We start from the raw sequence: 20,256 nt of genomic DNA on the forward strand, positions 1-20,256 counted from the left end.
CGTGTAACTTCTGGCGGACGGTAAGCACCATGAACTTCCCCCAGTCACGATAATCTATGTGATATCGAAGGTGGATATTTACCGTCAGCTTACTAAAACAACGGTGTATCATGTTAACTCGCATTATTTATGGAATAAACAATTCCCCATTATCAACATTCACGATCTAAGAGCATCTGCCGAAAGCTGCTGATAGCTGTAAACCACTGTTCATCATCAAGAGACACCGTGAAGAATAATGTTCGACTGTCGACAAACATTTTTGATTGGTAAGACCGAAACTTGCTCGATGAATTGGGGATGATCATATGATCAATATTTTTCCATTAGAAAAATAAATCAAGCAACCTTTCGTAGCAACTGACATATCTTTTAAGGCTCAAATAAAACCAAAAGCATAACAACACCGGACGAATAAAACTATCCCAAGTTGCGCGAAGAAATAGTTTTCCCTTTAAGTATATCTTAGTTTAAACAGACTACTGAGCTGATTAACAGCTCTCCTAGGGCTGGCCCGAAGGATTAGATTTTTATTTACGTGGCTATGAACAATTTGGTTATCTAACAACGGGATCTACATCTTATTGTAGGATCCGGACCACATTGTATGGAGAAATTAATTTCTAATCACCAGAAAAAATTCCTTTGGTTCCGCATTGGCGGCAGCAGGGAGCGAACTCGTGCTACCAGATTGATAGGCGAGTACGCAACCCACTCATCCAATGAGGAACTATATATCATTGTACCGGTAAATAGAGCTGACGACCATTTTGGGTCACCTTGCTCATAACAGTACCACATCAGTACTTTAAACAAAAATTCCTTGCGATTAATTTTCAAAATATCTAAGACCTTTTCTTGAACTGAACTTTTGTTGCTACAAGTGGAAATACATTTTTTAAAATTACCCTTCTACTAGATAGCATTTGCAGATTTTATATTTTTCTATCATTGTCATATAAACTAAACAGAAACTATTACTACTCCGGTAAGTACGCTAATAACATTATATATAAAGCCCAGTACTTATGACATGGTTGCCTCACTGTGTGACTCAGCATTTTTGGGCGTCTTGTATATGTGTCTTTTACTGATATACTATGCATCTCACAGAATTAGGGGGCGGGGGTGGGGGGGGGGGGGTGGCGCCCAATGTGTCCATTAAACGAGTCTCTCACGAGACACGATTCAATTCATATTGACAATACAATAACAATAATGACTATATACCAGGAAGGTCTGCAGATAAGTGACATTTCGTCCATGACAGCTAAAAGTGCTCTTGACAGCACGTCCAAGACATCTAGAATCGCTCTTAATAGCAATCTTCCCAATGACAGAAACGCTTACTACAAGCAATATTCATTTTCAGGAGTCCCAACAACGACGACCACCACCACTTCAACGACGACGACCACCACGTCGACCACTACGACGACCACGCCCTCACTTCAGCTCTCCCACCCCCTCTGCGGCCTCTCCAACGCCAGAATTGTCAACGGAGCAGAGACTGCGCCCAACGCATACCCCTGGATGGTTAGTCAATGAATTCAATTGAAATATGGAATTTAGGCCAAAGGCCAAGCACTGGGACCTATGAGGCCATTCAACGCTGAAACGGAAAATGACAGTGAAAGGCTTTATAAAAGGTGTGACAGGGAAAATATCGCAGTTACGCTATGAATTATTATTGTTAGGAGAGGGTAGAAAGTCAGATGGAAGAAAGGGAATATGGAAGGAGGTACAGTAAAAGGAATGAAAGGGGTTGTAGCTAGCGGTCGAAGGCGCACTGCAAGAGAACCTTTAGCAATGCCTACAGTACATCGCGAGGTGCATTTACGGCATGTCAAAACACTCAACCACACTTATACTATATATATATATATATTATTATATATATATAATATATATATATATATATATATATATATATATATATATAATATATGTCTTTGTATGTGTGTGTATGCACGCGTGTGTGAGCCCAGTATATATATATATATATATATATATATATATATATATATAATATATATATATATATATATATATATATATATATATATATATATACATATATATATATATACATATATATATATATATATGTGTGTGTGTGTGTGTGTGTGTGTGTGTGTATTCTCGCGTGTATCAGCCCAGTATATATGTATATATATATCTCATGTATGCCACCTGTTCACAGGTTTGGACTTACATGCAGTGGAGCAATGGCCTAAAGAGATGGTGTGGAGGCACGATAATTCACGAATTTTGGGTTCTTACTGCAGCGCACTGTCCTTACAGGTGGGTAAAATATAAACCATGAAAAAATTCCTGTTTAATTCTTACTTTACGGGTTATTTATAAACATGCATTGCTCATAATGTTGTCGTTGTGAAAGCGCTGGGATCACTCTTCCTACCTAGCCCTGTGTAGGAAGATGTCGAAAAGAATCCCTCTGAGGTGTTGTAAGAAATTATGAAAGGTCTGCATGGCTTCGTGGCTGACTCGAAAATATAGGTTAATACAGTAAAATGGTTGGCCGTCCGTCCTAGCAAAGTAACAGAAGTCCAAATCTAGAGGAAAAAGTCCAGAGTGATGAAAGGGTAACTCGAAGCCAAGAAGTGTTTATTCTAAACCTATCGGATGTCAAACCCCAAATTAGTGAGAGCATAAGTCAGACCTAGAGCAAGTATGAAGCCCAATATTTATGAGTGGTTAAATACACAAAGTAACAATGGTTAAAAAAATCCTAGACCAGGAGAGCGAAAGGATAGACCAGTGTAACGAGAGAAGAAAGTTCCAGGTCAACGCAAAGAGTAGGTAAGCCCAAAGCAAGTTGTGTCAACTCCAAATCTAAGAGAATTTACAGTTCAAAATGATATGAGAAAACTACAGGCTGGAAAGTTTTTGTTTTGCTTTTTCGTATGGTGTTTTTACGTTGCATGGAACCAGTGGTTATTCAACAACAGGACCAATGGCTTTACGTGACTTCCGAACCACATCGAGCGTGAACTTTTATCACCAGAAAAGCACATCTCTCACCCCTCAGTGGAATGTCCGAGAATCGAACTCGCGACCACCGAGGTGGTAGGCCAAGACCATACAGACCATGCTACTGAGGCACTCACAGGCTGGAAATTTGTTTATTCCAAACTTACCAGTTGTTCAAGATCAAATCAGCGAGAGGGTAAGTCCTAGACAAGGAGGTACGTTATGCCCTAAGTCAGTGGTTCCCAACTGGTTTCACGCCATGGACCGCCAACCCAATAAGCAGTATGCCGTGGACCATTTAATTTTTGATTAAGAAAGTATACACAACAAGCGCTTGGGTTTGAAATACACTTATTCAAAATAATTCCGAGAAATTACACAAAAGAATAGCCAGCTAACATTTTAATATTTCTTAAAAACATAATTCAATGGAAGAGGAACAGCTGTGTAACCTTTTGCCCTAAAACTTATTTATAATAAACATAATTTTCAAATTATGCATGAGTATACAACTAGTAAATACTTTCCTTTCAAATTATATTAATTCATTTTTACCTGCAACCAGACCTACAATTTAATATGTCTTAAAAACAGACTTTCCTAGAAATGGAATTCGTAGTTGTGTAACCTTTTGTTTCTTTCTAACAAACAGATTTCCAAAGGACGCAAGAGTATACAAATAATAAACACTTTCCTTGCAAATTAAATTCATTCATTTTTACTTGCAACCAGACTTCTGATTCTTTTCTCAACCACAAGCTTTACAATGTTTGGAATGGTACTTAATAATGCACAACGAATATTGCTTTCCACTGCAAGACGATTCCTGCTTTTCGACTTAATGTGCAGCAGACATGAAAACCTACTCTCGCACATGTAAGTTGATGCAAATGGCAAAAGATATCTGAGTGCGTGTGATGACAGCTTTGGGTAAGTGGCAACCATGCTGGCCCAGAATTTTTCCATGGTAGATCGTCGGTGCATGTCTTGAGCCGCCAAATCATTTTTCAGCTCCAAAAAAATCCTCCGGCAGATCCTCTGGAACTCTGTGAATATCACTTGTGAATGGATTCCTGGCTACTGGCGTCTCAAGCCCAAATTATCGCACGGTAGGGTATTCTTACCAAATACAGTGGAAATCCTATGGACTACCCAAAAATCACCATGGACCACCAGTTGGGAACCACTGCCTTAAGTTAAGTACGCCTAAAAATCCAAAATAACTAAAGGTTAAACCCAAAAGTAGGAGGGAATACATAACAACAGGAGGAAAAAGTCCAAAGCCGTCCAAAGCCAAGAGAGGGAAGAGGGTCTAATGCAGGAAAAGGGTCAGTCTAATGTCACAAGGAGGACACTTCTAAGACTACTATGAGATTCAGGGTCGCTGTAACACGGTTTTTTGGACTTTGCTCCTTGTCAAAGCATCGGATGTAGCTGAAAGTTGATATATGTATATTTTACAACCACACACAAATTTTGTCAGCATTATCAATAACCTAAACCCGATAGTTTTGATTTTTATAGAGCAAAAATGATCTAGCCGACGCCATGGCCAATGATTACGAGCCAAGAGTCGAAAAACATTCATTACGTAAGCAAGGTAAACAAACATCTTTTGACTAAATGTTGCCCCGCCCATCCACCAGACAGAAATGCCATCGGCTCTGAAACCCAAAGACTTTATGAATGGCGGAACGATACATAGATGTGGGTGGGGTATCAGTGCTAGCGTAGTAATACTACTGTAGCAGTAGTGCCGCAACAGTATAGCAGTAATATACATGAATTAAACATTTAGACCAACTGCTGGGAACCTTGATGATCATTTAGCACTTCTTACAACTACTCGAGAAATTAGTTTTAATAGCCAGACGTTAAATTTTCTAATCCAACAATGCCCATGGTAGCCTTCAGTGTTATCCTGAATTATAACGAGGCGAAAGTGGGTGGAGCCTCATGAAGTCACCATTCTGACGATAATTATTGGTGAAGGTTTAAAGCCAATATACGGTACCGGCTATTTTTTTCAGTAAATAGGTAGATAGCCAATAAATAAAAATTGCTTGACATTGGATATAGCAGTTATCAAATCAAGCTTGTCTACTATGTTTTTGGTAATTACCAACTATTCCCTACATCTTGTCAATCTGATTGTGACCTATAAAGTACACTGTAATTTCTTTGGAAACTTATTTTGGGAGTTAGACTAATAATCGAAGTGTTTTTGTATTTATTAACATATTTTGTTGGTTTGTTCATTATGACAATTATCAGTGGGGAGGTTTCAGAGTTCATAAAGGTGTACTGCTTTGCTTGTATTTAAATTTGTATGTCATTGTTGCCAGAGGTTTAGCCTTCGTTACGTATAGCCAATCATCCATCGAGAAAGAAGGAAAAAATGATGTCATAAGTTACGTAACGAGTGCGTTCGAAACCTTTTATCTGAGTAAGTTGGCCCATCTTCAAAAAAGGTCACTTTTACATTATAAGTACCAAATTTATTCAACCTACGTAGTGCAGAATACACTCAAAATTTATGTGTTGATATAATATGTATTCTGAATAAGCGTTATATTTATGAAATGCATAGATAAAAAGTTATTGCGAAAAAACCGTGTTACAGAGGCCCTGAATCTCATAGTAGGAGAGAAAACCTCACCATACAAAAATCACTTGTTATAAAGAAGGTAGAATGATTACAATGTCATTTGTATCAACTGGTGAAAAATGATGATTCAAACCTCCTGAATTCCTGAATTCTAATCTCCACTATGTACTACATCAAAGTGAAATTTCAGACGACAACTAACAGATTCCCACAAATTATACAACCAAAATTGGAAACGGTGTATTAATACCTTCAACTTCTCGACACGGCAAGTTATCGACCACAGCGTCCAAAACAGCAAATAGTAATATGTAAATATATTATCCAGGATAACCTGAAAAGGCATGAAATATAACATTAGGTATATCACTCATATAAGTTCATGGATGTCGGGTGTTTGAGAGAGATTTCCATTTCACCCCTTTCTAGATGACAGGTGTCTGAGTGCGAAACTGGCCAAATAGTCAACTACCTAAGTATGCTGTAGGAAGTTTCGGTATGTGCCTTTCTTAAATCCCTATGCAGACCCGTTGTCTGGAAAGGGGTTGGATGGAATTCAGCTTTGTGCCCGGAGATAACCATGAACTTAATATGAGCCACTGGTTTAGCAAATGTATCGGGTCCATTCTGCTCTATTCCATTCTACATCATTACCCTCGTTTCTCTATTCAGCCCGGTAAAGGCCTCTATTTAAAACCACAGAAGGTTAATAATTAGTTTCCTCACTGGAGGAGTGGGTTGCGTACTCGCCTACCAATCTGGTAGACCGAGATCGTTCCCCGCTGCTGCCAAAGCGGAACCAGAGGAATTTTTAAATTTATACTAGTGATTAGAAATTCATTTCTCGATATAATGTGGTTCGGATCCCACAGTAAGTTGTAGCTCCCGTAGCTAAGTAACCAATCAGTTCCTAGCCACGTTGAAAAAAATCTAATCCTTCTGGCCAGCCCTAGGAGAGTTGTTAATCAGCTCAGTGGTCTGGTTGAACTAAGATATACTTTTAAGGGTTTGTGTGTTCCGCATCCAGGATGAACGACGCCCAAACAAACCTGTACTACCCAAGCTCCATCAGCGTCATCGTGGGAGCTCACCAAAAGGACGTCCCAAGTGCCACAGGCGGTTATGTCGTGGAGGTGGATACGAGATTAATCTTTCTGCATCCGAAATATCAGATGCCTTACGACATCGCCCTTTACAAGTAAGTGCAGAACAGGTTTGTAGTACGAGAGAGAGTTCATCAGAGTATTAGTTAGCGTTTATCATTTTTAGCAAAAGTGAAAATCAAATCTAAAAAAGTATGACACGAGTTACAGGCTGACACTTCTGTAATGCATAGCTAAGTATCAACCAGGTGAAAATTTTCGGTGTATCATTACTTACGGTACATTGAACTTTCCAAAGGATTGATTTGATTTATATAGATGTTTTGGCTTTATGCCAAGCACTGGGGCAACCAAAGCCATTCAGCGCTGAAACGGAAATTGACAGTAAAAGGTTTGAAAGGTGTTACAGGAGGAGAACCTTGCAGTTGCAGTTGCACTATGACTAAATTGCTAGGGGCTGAAGGGACGCTGCAAAGAACCTTAAGTAATGCCTAGTACATTGCACCGAATGATGTGCACTGAAGGCACTCCCCCTCTACGGGGAACTTCCAAAGGAAGCCGAGACGAAAGAGGCTGGACAGTGTAGAAAAAATATTCAATTTAATAAAGGTTAATGTTCTTTTGGGCAATGGCTGATCATTCCTTTGACATATATTATATATATAGTATATTATATATATATATATATATATATATATATATATATATATTATCTATATATATATATATATATATATATATATATGTATAATATATATATATATATATATATATATATATATATAAGATATATATATATATATATATAATATATATATATATAAACACCAGATCCCTAAGGACACGAAAAAGTTTTAAGCTGAAAACCAACAAGAAGTAAAACATAACAGAACGGTACGACACCTAATGTCAAAATTCCACCTCTGCCTCTACGTCTGACAGCATCCACCACAGAACAGAACCAGTGTTATATATGTAAAAATCTGACGTTGCTTTTATGCTTTATTTAAACACGTTACATTACTCGAGTTTATGATATCTCTCTGACATCACACGACTCAATTTCATAATACCTCCTCCTATGCACTTTAACTCTTATCACCAGTGTAAATTTGTAAGTAATAGTACAGTTATTATGGTTTAAAAAATGATTAAAAACCTAGTGTTCAGTAACAGATTATTTATATACTATATATACATATATATATATATATATATATATATATATATATATATATATATATATATATTATATATATATATTGATGAAACCTTACAGATGTAAACGAAAAAAGTTGCTTGCCTGATGACTACTTAAATATGCAATGTTCTGTTTATAAAAGTAATAGGTCCCGGTGAGGAGATAAATTATCATTGTATAATTATGTAAATACTGAGAAATAACTGTAAATCTGTATTGTTGTAATTATGTAAATACTGAGAAATAACTGTAAATCTGTATTGTTGTATTTTTCTGTAAATACTATGAAATAACTGTAAATCTGCAATAAATTTTTTTTCTAAAAATACTATGAAATAACTGTAAATCTGCATTAATGTATTTTCTATAAATACTATGAAATAACTGTAAATCTGCATTAATGTATTTTTCTATAAATACGACGAAATAACTGTAAATATGCATTAATGTATTGTTCTATGAAAACTATGAAATAACTGTAAATATGCATTAATGTATTTTTCTGTAAATACCATGAAATATCTGTAAATCTGCTTTAATGTATTTTCCAAAAAATAAATAAAATAAATAAATGAATTCTTTCGGCAGGTTGAAGACACCACTGACGTTCAGCCACAGAGTGGCTCCTATTTGTCTGGCGCGGCGGGAATGGAAAACCAACACCTTCCAAGGTGTCCCCGTCTTCCTGGCTGGATGGGGGAAGACCGAGACAGGTAACGAATTTTGATTTTGATTTATACAGATTTATGGTAATATGCCAAGCACTGGGGCAACTAAAGCCCTCCACACGACGGGCAATCTGATTTGCCCGTGATTCTCTCGCTTTTAAACAGTGTTACCAGATCAGACAATTCACGGCAGGCAGTATTCATGGGCAGGCCAACCTATGACTTGGACCACCTCGTGATCGCCATCCACTCGCAAAATTGGTAACAGTGTCTGCCCGCCGTGCATCTGCCCTTCGTGTGGAAGGGGCTTAAGGCTGAAACGGAATTTGACAGTGAAAAAGTTTGAAAGGTGTAACAGGAGGAAAACCTCAAAGCAGTTACACTATGAAACAATTGTTATGAGTTTCTTTGTTTGTATGGTGCTTTTACGTTGCATGAAACCAGTGGTTATTCAGCAACGGGACCAACGGCTTTACGTGACTTCCGAACCACGTTGAGAGTGAACTTCTATCACCAGAAATACACATCTCTCACCCCTCATTGGAATGGCCGAGAATCGAACTCGCAGCCACCCAGATGGCAGGCCAAGACCATACCGATCACGCCACTGAGGCGCTGATTGTTATGAGTGGGTGGAGAGTAAGATGGAAAAAAGAGAATATGAAAGGAGGTACAGTGAAAGGAATGAAAGTAGTTGCAGCTAGGGGCCGAAGGGACGCTGCAAAGACCTTAAGGAATGCCTACAGTGCACCAAATGAGGTGCACTGAAGGCACTAACCCACTACGGGGGACAGGTAATGATTATTTTCCTCTCAAAATGTTTTATGTTGCAGCGCAATTCGGTGCACTTTTCCCCAAGTGACTTCCAAATGCTTAAGTTCAAATTGATTCATTACGCTGACTCATACGATAATTAAGTGATAACATGCACTGAATACACCGTTGTCATCCCCGGGAACTTCAAAAGTATTTTGCTGCTAATTACGTACACAGTCGGCATCCAAATAATACTCCACACAGAATCCCAAATGCTGGTTATTGTTTGTGTAATTTTCTATTCGAGACTTCATACTCATACACATCTGCACATGCTTACATAAACTTCGCCTTTTATCTGTACCTACCGGAGATAATCACACTTATGTATTCATTAATTATATTTACCCCGTTCAAAGAGTCAGCCTGCTTGAGAGAGTTACGAGGAGTTACAAGGATTAGGATGTCTCAAAGACTTGTCAGTCCATTCGAGGAGACATCGTGTGCTCGATTATCTATTGGAGAAGGTTTTACTCTTCATTCACAGCGCCCTAATGATTTTGTCCAGCTTTCTTTTAAACTTCCTGACTGCTGCTGTTTACAACTTCTGGTGGCAGCTTATTCCATTTCATATATATTGTATGTAAAGAAGTTCCCACAATGGGATGTGTTGTATCTCTTCAGCTCTAGTTTCCACCCAGAGAGAGAGAGAGAGAGAGAGAGAGAGAGAGAGAGAGAGAGAACATTCATCAACAATATAACATTCGAATGCGAACACAAAAAAAGCCTATGCAGAGCACGAAAAATGATCTAAGAACTTAGAGTAAACAAGACTGAATAATTCACATCTTATAATGAAAGATTGCCACACTGATGAGTCAAGTGAGAACGCACGAGTATTCATGGTTTATCCAAATCTTGATAATTCTAGACTAATAGTTAATCTAGGCCCTTTGACATCTATAATTTAGATCACGTTGACATACACATTAAAATAATAATTAAAATCGCTTTGGTCTATTCCAATATTAATAATGACTGTAATCAGATATATAATCACGGTGCAATTATATCTCGGTAATGTGCGGTAACAGAATACGTGAGAGCTTAAGTAACAGTGATGCAATGACGTCTCAGTCAAGTGCGGAATTGAACTGAATTCAATATAGAATTTAGGCCAAATGCCAAGCACTGGGACCTATGAGGGCATTCAGTAAAAGGTCTGAAAGGTGCAAAAGGGGGAAAAGCTCTGTTGCACCATGAATCAATTGCTAAGAGAGGCTGAAAAGTAAGATGGAAGAAAATATGAAAGGAGGCACAGCACAAGGAACGAAAGAAGTTGCAGCTAGGGGCCGAAGGCGCGCTGCAAAGAACCTTAAGTAATACCTACAGTGTACCGCATGAGGTGCACTGAAGGCACTATCCCCCTACGGAGTCAGTCATGTGCGAGAATAAAACATGACGGATCAGAGGCAACGGCGTTAAAATTACCTCTGTGATGTAACGGCATGACTACTAATCAGTATAGTTCTTCGTGAATTACCTCCATTACCGTCAGACCTGTGTATTTAATGAAATCAGAATCTCATTAAATGAAGATCGCTGTTATCTTTTTTAAGATAACCAGCGATATTTGACGAGACCGCGGTGGTAGACATGATGGAAATAAACCTCAGTCAAGTCGGATAACGAAGTGACATCTGAACTTTATATATCTTAATAATAATCCAGGAGCATGAGGCAGCTCTAGTTGAAACGAAAAGTAAAATCACAATGTTATTCGTGGCATAATTATATATATCATGGAAGAAAGACGCAGTTCTGGGTAAGATCAAAACACACGCAGAGATAATTATGTAGAATTATGTCTCGGTTAAGTGAAACCAAATTGGAAACTTCAGATGTTCATGCGAAGATGCAATGCATTACTATACTAATACTATTTTGCAACTTACATTTTAATACATTTTATTCTATTGGTTAATTTATCTTTTCTTATATCTGCATTCCGCATTACCTCCTCTTACTTCTCCCTAAAGAACACCGTAATATTCTTTGAAGGCTGAATTTCAAGTCAGTGGCCCCTGTGGTGGGCTAGTTCCATATGAATGGGTTTCATCTTTTTAATAATAATTAATAATAATAATAATAATAATAATAATAATAATAATAATAATAATAATAATAATGTTAAGAAATTCACAGTCTCGTGAAGAACAAATTGTTAAAAAATCCACAGTTATATAACTGTGGATTTTTAAATAATAATAATAATAATAATAATAATAATAATAATAATAATAATATTATGATAAAAGCCATAAACACATGGGCAATGCCAGTAATCAGATACAGCGCAGGAATAGTGGAATGGACGAAGGCAGAACTCCGCAGCATAGATCAGAAAACCAGGCAAACAAATGACAATACACAAAGCACTACACCCAAGAGCAAATACGGACAGACTATACATAACACGAAAGGAAGGAGGGAGAGGACTACTAAGTATAGAGGACTGCGTCAACATCGAAAACAGAGCACTGGGGCAATATCTGAAAACCAGTGAAGACGAGTGGCTAAAGAGTGCATGGGAAGAAGGACTAATAAAAGTAGACGAAGACCCAGAAATATACAGAGACAGGAGAAAGACAGACAGAACAGAGGACTGGCACAACAAACCAATGCACGGACAATACATGAGACAGACTAAAGAACTAGCCAGCGATGACAATTGGCAATGGCTACAGAGGGGAGAGCTAAAGAAGGAAACTGAAGAATGATAACAGCGGCACAAGATCAGGCCCTAAGAACCAGGTATGTTCAAAGTACGATAGACGGAAATAACATCTCTCCCATATGTAGGAAGTGCAATACGAAAAATGAAACCATAAACCACATAGCAAGTGAATGCCCGGCACTTGCACAGAACCAGTACAAAAAGAGGCATGATTCAGTGGCAAAAGCCCTCCACTGGAGCCTGTGCAAGAAACATCAGCTACCTTGCAGTAATAAGTGTACGAGCACCAACCTGAAGGAGTGATAGAAAACGATCAGGCAAAGATCCTCTGGGACTATGGTATCAGAACGGATAGGGTGATACGTGCAAATAGACCAGACGTGACGTTGATTGACAAAGTCAAGAAGAAAGTATCACTCATTGATGTCGCAATACCATGGGACACCAGAGTTGAAGAGAAAGAGAGGGAAAAAATGGATAAGTATCAAGATCTGAAAATAGAAATAAGAAGGATATGGGATATGCCAGTGGAAATCGTACCCATAATCATAGGAGCACTAGGCACGATCCCAAGATCCCTGAAAAGGACTCTGGAAAAAAAACTAGAGGCTGAAGTAGCTCCAGGACTCATGCAGAAGAGTGTGATCCTAGAAACGGCACACATAGTAAGAAAAGTGATGGACTCCTAAGGAGGCAGGATGCAACCCGGAACCCCACACTATAAATACCACCCAGTCGAATTGGAGGACTGTGATAGAGCAAAAAAAAAAAAAAAAATAATAATAATAATAAAGAGGTAATCCCAACTAAGTATCCTCAGTAATGCGAGACTAGATAGATATTACTACAGCATTACGGATTTACCGTCTGGTATCATGAGACCACGGAATGATCACAGCAACGTTACTCAGAGGTAAAATACGGCCAATGGCAGAATTCTCTCTCTCTCTCTCAGTAAACTCTGACCAAACAGACAACCTTCGAGAATTCCATAGGAGTGAAGAGGGATCGCAGAGAAGGTAGAATATGAAATGTAGGCCAAAGGCCAAGCGCTGAGACCAACGAGGTCATGAGGCTATTCACTGCTGAGAGGGACACTGCGAGTAGAAAAGTTTTAAGGGTGTGGCAGGGGGTAAACCTGGGTTACACTATGAATCTATTGTTAGGGGAGGGTGCAAAGCAAGATGCAAGAAAGAGAGTATGGACGGAGGTACAGTAAAAGGACTGAAAGAAGGGTTGTAGCTAGTGGCCGAGGGGACGCTGAGAAGAACGTTTTTAAATAATGCTGACGGCACTACAGCCCCCCTACGGGAGAACCAGGAGATATTTATACTTCTCACCAAAGTAAGGTCGCAGTAACGGGTTTGTTTCATCTGCTTTCAGGAACATTAGCGGACAAACTCCGGTTCTACAATACAGTGGGGTACAACTTCACCCTCTGCAGAGCTCTGTACGGCTCCTGGATGGGAGATACTCAGATGTGCACCGATGGATCGGCCAGGAAGCACTCTTGTTCCGTAAGTAGTAGCAGTGGTACAGGTGTTCGTGGTGGTTTTGAAAGAAAGGATCCTATTGTCTTGAAAAGGCATTAATATTTAGTAGTAGCAATTCTAGTTTTTCAATGGGTTCGACTTGCTTGGAGAGTAACAGTGATCTGAAACCAGCAGCAGTAAGTAGCAGCAGTGGTAATAGTAGTAGTTTTCGATACAGAACAATGATTTGGAAGTAGCAATAATTAAGTATATCCTAGTTTACCAGACCACTGAGCTGATGAACAGCTCTCCTAGGGCTGGCGCGAAGGATTAGATATTTTTACATGGCTAGGAACCTGCTGGCTACCTAGCTACAACGGGACCTACAGTTTATTGTGGGATCCCAACCACATTATTTCGTGAAATTAATTTCTAATCACCAGAAACAAATTCCTCTGATTCCACGTTGCAGAGCTGGGAATCGAACTCAGTACTACCGAATCGGTAGGTGAGCACGTACACCACTCGTCCAACGAGGAACTCAATAGTACGTAGTAGAAGTGGTTGTAGTAATAGTAGTAGTAAGAGGCAACAGTCACTTGAAAGCAGGAGTGGTAACAATGACTTTGAAGTCGAAATACTAAGTATAAAACTAAATTTTCACCAACAATGGAATTAAAATAACCAATTTGCAATTCAGTTTCCTTTCAAATAAATGGTACAGATTGATAAAAATGCTTGGGTAATAATAACAATATCACTTCATGAATGTTTTACATCTGTCCGTGCTATAAGGACCAAAAACATACGCCGATGGTGGCGTATGTTTTTGGTCCCTTTAGCACTGCCAGAAGTACGATTATGGCTAACTTTAACCTTAAATAAAATAAAAGCTACTGAGGCTAGAAGGCTGCAATTTGGTATGTTTGACGACTGAAGGGTGGATGATCAACATACCAATTTGCAGCCCTCTAGCCTCAGTAGCTTTTAAGATCTGAGGCCGGACGGACAGACAAAGCCGGCACAAGACGTTTCTTTTTACAACAAACTAAAATACAAGCAAACAAAATGTAAACAAACGTTGGTAAGCAAACCAATGAATAAGTTTCGACAATTTGTCAACTGAGGAAATATATAAATAATTTTCAAATTTTCATAGTGTAAAGATGAGTATTACCAACATCGACAACAATAAAAAAAAAAAGTAAAATTAGATAGGAAAATTTCCACTTTTCATACGAATACTCACAGTCAACTTATAAATGTTGTTTCTTAGTCGAAGAGTAAATTAAAAAGTTAAATACTTTTCTATCGAAAAATATTTCATATAATAATGAACAAATAGTAATGATCGTAACGAATTATTGATCACCAACACGACGATATATATATATATATATATATATATATATATATATATATATATATATATATAAAGAAAGCTACAGCGGACATAGAATCGCAACGAAAGACCTGCATTGCAACGAAGCATGAATTGAAATACAGGGTGTCCATAAAGTCACAGTACCATTACAATCAATCAATAATTGTAATGGTACTGGAACTTCATGGGCACCCTGTACCCATAGGTCTTAGCTATAAACATATTAAACAAAAAGACTAATACAATATAACAACAATAAGAAATGCTATGAGAGAGAGAGAGAGAGAGAGAGACTTTTCCCCCAGGAGATCTCCCTTCCTCCATTCCAGGGTGACTCAGGCGGACCAGTGATGTACCGGGAAGGCAGCCGAGTTTACCAGGTGGGGGTGATCAGCTTCGGCAGCTCCAGCGAGTGTAACGACCAGTTCCCCGACGGGCAGGTGAAGGTGGCCGCCTTCATTGACTGGTTTGAGAGCATCATGGGAGTTGTATTCAACATCTAAGGAAGTTTAATTAAGCTGAGAGAACGTTGTAAAGGGAAGTGGTTGACAGAGTCCAGCCGACAGAAAATTATTGATACGATTTTATCCAAATAAGACCGTGAACTTTAGTACACTTGACAAAGGGTCTCAGTGAGAGCATCGAGATAACTATTATTGTTGGGCGACCAGAAGTGACCAAAAAAAGAAATGAGAACTGTTACGTGTAATACCATGAAAAATATAAAACAGAAACACTTGTTGTTTCATTTCAATATTTTCAAGTCGAGTTATCCTAAATCAGCCATCCCTAAAAATCAACAGAGGTCAAAATAAATCGTATAAAAAAAAATCGCAATTCTGTATATAAAATATTTACGTGAGATAATGTGGGCCCAAATTTTCCAATATACATATCATCATCATCACTGATCTACTCAAAACAAACCGTGGATTGCATGAACAACAACAACAACAACAACAAAAACAGCATTCTCTATCCAACGGTAAAAATCATATTTTTGACGTTTTCACTCACAGTTTCCAACTTCTGTCTTACACTTGTCTGCATGAAACTTCAAACTTCTAACTTCAGATACCGACAGAATAGTATTACTTTCATTCTGTCTTACATTCTCTAGTACAATCTTAATTTTGAAAAACCGAAAAAATAAACTTAAAATGACCATGATCTTAGAATTAAAGGTTACAGCAAAAAATAAATAAATAAACAAATAAATAAAAAATGATCCTAATCACATTGAACAATGTCATGATTGAATGTTTATGATATGAAAATACTATAATTACTGGGAAAACAAAACCTCTACAGATTTGCATAAAAAAAATTCACGCCATTTAGTTAAAAAGAAAAAAAAGTTGTCTGCTTCATGAAACCGGAAAACCAAAAGGTCTGTAAGAACATTAAAAACACTGTTACATGAAAAATACTGTATTATCCTACTGAAAAGTACGATAGGTTTTTTTTGTGAGTAAAACACATCGAGTGAAATGGCTGCAACTGAGCTCAACCATTGATCAGAAAACAACGCACCAGGTGACCTTCGCGTTCCAAGAACATCGTGCTGAGGCACAAAGCAGCGTCTTCTCATCATCGAAGGATACATCTGACTTTACTGTATCCTGTGCAAGGACTTCATTTTGGGATTATGCTGTTACCACCCATGAACATAGAATTTAGGCCAAGGGCCAAGCGCTGGGACCTTTGAGGCCATTCAGCGCAGAAAGTTAATGAAGGTGGGTAGGTTTGAATGGTGTTTTTACGTCGCATGGAACCAGTCGTTATTCAGCAACGGGACCAACGGCTTGACGTGACTTCCAACCACGTCGAGAGTGAACTTCTATCACATCTCTAACCCCTCAGTGGCAGGTGGCAGGCCAAGACCATACCGACACGCCACTGAGGCGCCCGAGAGGTGGGTAGGGTCAGATGGAAGGAAGACGATATAAACGGAGCAGATGTTCGAAAATAACCAAAAAAACTACTTATGGCACTATGGTCCGGACATCGTCCTCTTCTCCAACAGCAAAAAAAGAAGGAAATAAAAAAAAGGAAATTAAAAAAAAGTGTACTTTTGTCCGGCAAACATCATTGAATACTTACTCTAATCATTTAGTACACCTAGTTCTGAAAACTCCCAGCTGTCTTGCATTGTCTTATTAATATTTCTTTTTACCATGAATATAGTAAAGCTATGATTCTGGTGGCATCGGTGTGAATTTCATAGGATTCGTTCCTAAAATATGAGTGAGAGGTTCTTGGTATCGGATCAGCAGTCCTGAAATGTTTCCTAGTACTATTGGTGCTCTTGACAGTCATTTCTTTTTCGTTCGTACCAGTTTACACGACTCTATTAACATATACGCAAGAATCCATAAGTCACACTGCTTATAGTATATGAAGTTATACGTAAACCAACCAACCCATCTCTCTCTCTCTCTCTCCGCATATTCCCTGGGTAAGTCTTCCGACGCAATATACTAGATAACCCCATGTATCATGCAGGAATTACTAACGTCTCTTTTAAAAACGTTCAACTTTTATGGTAGCCAAGAGCATTAGAATAAACAGCCTCCGTCCTTGGTACATTCAGTATGTGTGTGTATATATAGATTATATATATATAATATATATATATATATATATATATATATATATATATATTATATAATAATATATATATATTATATATATTATATACATTATAGATATACGTATAATATATCTGTATATATATATATATATATATATATATATATATATATATATATATATATATATATATATAGTATATTTATATATATATATATATTTTTTATACATTATAAGATATACGTATATATATGTGTGTGTATATATATATATATATATATATATATATATATATATACATATAGATATACGTATATATATCTGTATATATATATATATATATATATATATATATATATATATAAACAAATATATGTCCGTGCGCGCGTCGTCATAAATGTACGAGTATAAGTGTGTGTGAGTAGGCGTGGATGTATGCCTCGGTGTATGTATCAAATACGAAACAGAACAATATGAGGTTATGTGACCTCCCACTGCTTCCTCTTCCCTGTATATGAAGAACATGAAACTTTACTACACGCTGTAGAGCTTAATTTGTGTGGATGACCCTGTATTACATTCATACACAACTATTTTAATAAATCGTAATTAACGTGCTTAAATTCATTTCATGTCAAACGCCCACTTATACGCACGAACAGCTGTTCTTCCAATCACGGAAATAAGCGACACTGGACACTGGGCCTGGTCAGTACTTAGACCAGTAACTGACAAGAAATGCCTGAGGACGCTGGCATATAAGCCCTTTGAATACCCCTGGCCTGGCATGGGGCACGAGGTTGGCAACCTCATCTTCATAAAAATGGAGTTCATTCCTCACTAAGCCGTAAACATATATATACACAAACACAAGAATCAATGGCCAATTTATTTTCTCCTGCTATCAAACATACGAGACCCGAACGTAGTAAGTAACAAGTAATTTTGCAGCACTACACGGCAACGCACAAGCTACTTGATGGTCCCTGTCAGTCATCAAAACACAGCCCATTAAAAACCAAGAGTTACGAGTACGACTCCAACAATCGTCCATTTGACTAGTTCTTTGGACCTTGACTAGCACTACGTGAACGTCTATAAAGGCCTCTTATCTAGAGGGGCAATAGATACGGATGTTAGACCATCTTTCCCCATCTAACAAACGTTGCTTGGCCGCTTGGATGAATATCAAATTTCTGACGCAGAGGTGAACGAATGATTCTACCTGCAGGATCCGTTTACTACCAGACATTCCTGACCCTTTAAAACCTGTTGCTGAAGCCAGTCCGAGTCGATGAACAGTTAGAGAGAGAGAGAGAGAGAGAGAGAGAGAGAGAGAGAGAGAGAGAGAGAGAGAGAGATACTTAAAATTAAAAAATGCCACTGGAGCCAAGCATGACGCCTGGTGACATTTTCGATTTTGTTTCTGTAAGAGAATATGTATTCAATTCGTGTAAAAAAAATCGATACATATCATTCGTATTCACATATAATTATGCTTCCCTTCCTGACATCACTCAAAATTTCGCCGTTGTTGAGACTAGGCATTATGCTAACAGTTAGTTTCATTAAGAAATCAATAAATAACTTTAAAATGGACAAAATGAATCAATAAATAACTTGTATACAAAAGACCAATCCGAGTTTGTTAAGTACAAATAATTCAGTACTGAAGCAAGCGCAGCTGATCACATTTCGTAAGAATGAACTCTTACGGAATATTTTATTATTTCTACATTACAACTGGAAAGCAAATATATATATAAAAAAACACTATTAACTACACTAACGCTGAGCTTTCTAACCTTTTACAATGACTTCCTAGTGTGAAGTACTCCGACACACTCCCACAAAACTATAAAATAAATTCATGCGTAATACTGAGCCCCAAAAACAAAGTGTTCTATAGAGTTTGAACACAAACCCGAGAGCCAGGATGCCTTACAATTAAATTTTAACCCGACAGACACCATACCCTCAAGTTTACACTTCAACAAGGGTCCTAATGTCGGTTTGGGAACGTACACTACTTGCATACAAACTCAACCTGTCTAGTTTCAAAAGCGTTCAGAGCGCAGCTACGGAATGCAACAGAAGTCCTCATCACTACCGGGCACCTATCTGTAATAATAAAATCCGAGAGAATCTGATTTTTAGTTTGCTTCCCCCGGGCTGACAGTAGGAGAGACATGACACAGCCACCCACGCCTTGCAAACTGGTGTAACCGGGGCGGGGTAGGTAGTGAAACTGCATGGTAGGGGAGATATCCACCCTCCTACTGCAAACCCGTTTGTCCACCCTAGGTGGATGCGGGGTGGGTTGGTAGGGGATCGGGAAGGTAGGAGAGACAGAACCCCCGGGTTCCAGCACGTGTAGAGCGCGCCAACAGGCTCATATTCAAATGATAAGCTACTGTAAAATGGGCCTTTTCTTGACTGCCATCTTGCAGGTCAAACAGGTTTACACAACCTAAATCTAGACCCTTGGAAGTCTTGAAGAATATTTAAGATGAGGAGGCAATCAGGCTGTAAGGTGTTTTACTCGGAATCAATAGGCATCATCTACTTTTACTTACTTAAAAGCCCAAAGGTTAAAAATTTTCGTATAAAACAGAACTATAGTTGTTCTCCTGCCAAATACGCGTCGCCAAGGCTCGAAAACCCCGACCTTGCAGACAACGTGACAAACATGGCTAACCTCAGAGCCTGACACAGCCCACGCACCTAGACCGTGACACAGC

At 38.3% G+C, this 20,256-nt stretch overlaps 1 protein-coding gene across 1 annotated transcript in view; it reads left to right on the forward strand.

The window, feature by feature from the left end:
* Positions 1–15,659, forward strand: part of LOC135202058 (chymotrypsin-like elastase family member 2A) — a 34,138-nt gene extending 18,479 nt beyond the window's left edge. The window contains exons 6-11 of the mRNA XM_064231325.1: positions 1,373–1,536; positions 2,204–2,304; positions 6,630–6,800; positions 8,495–8,619; positions 13,451–13,584; positions 15,253–15,659. Of these exons, the coding sequence (XP_064087395.1) occupies positions 1,373–1,536; positions 2,204–2,304; positions 6,630–6,800; positions 8,495–8,619; positions 13,451–13,584; positions 15,253–15,426 (869 nt within the window). The 3' untranslated portion in view covers positions 15,427–15,659. The remainder of the gene's footprint in view (positions 1–1,372; positions 1,537–2,203; positions 2,305–6,629; positions 6,801–8,494; positions 8,620–13,450; positions 13,585–15,252) is intronic.
* Positions 15,660–20,256: the final 4,597 nt, after the last annotated feature.

Source organism: Macrobrachium nipponense, chromosome 30, assembly GCF_015104395.2.
Source record: "Macrobrachium nipponense isolate FS-2020 chromosome 30, ASM1510439v2, whole genome shotgun sequence".
NCBI lineage: Eukaryota > Metazoa > Arthropoda > Malacostraca > Decapoda > Palaemonidae > Macrobrachium > Macrobrachium nipponense.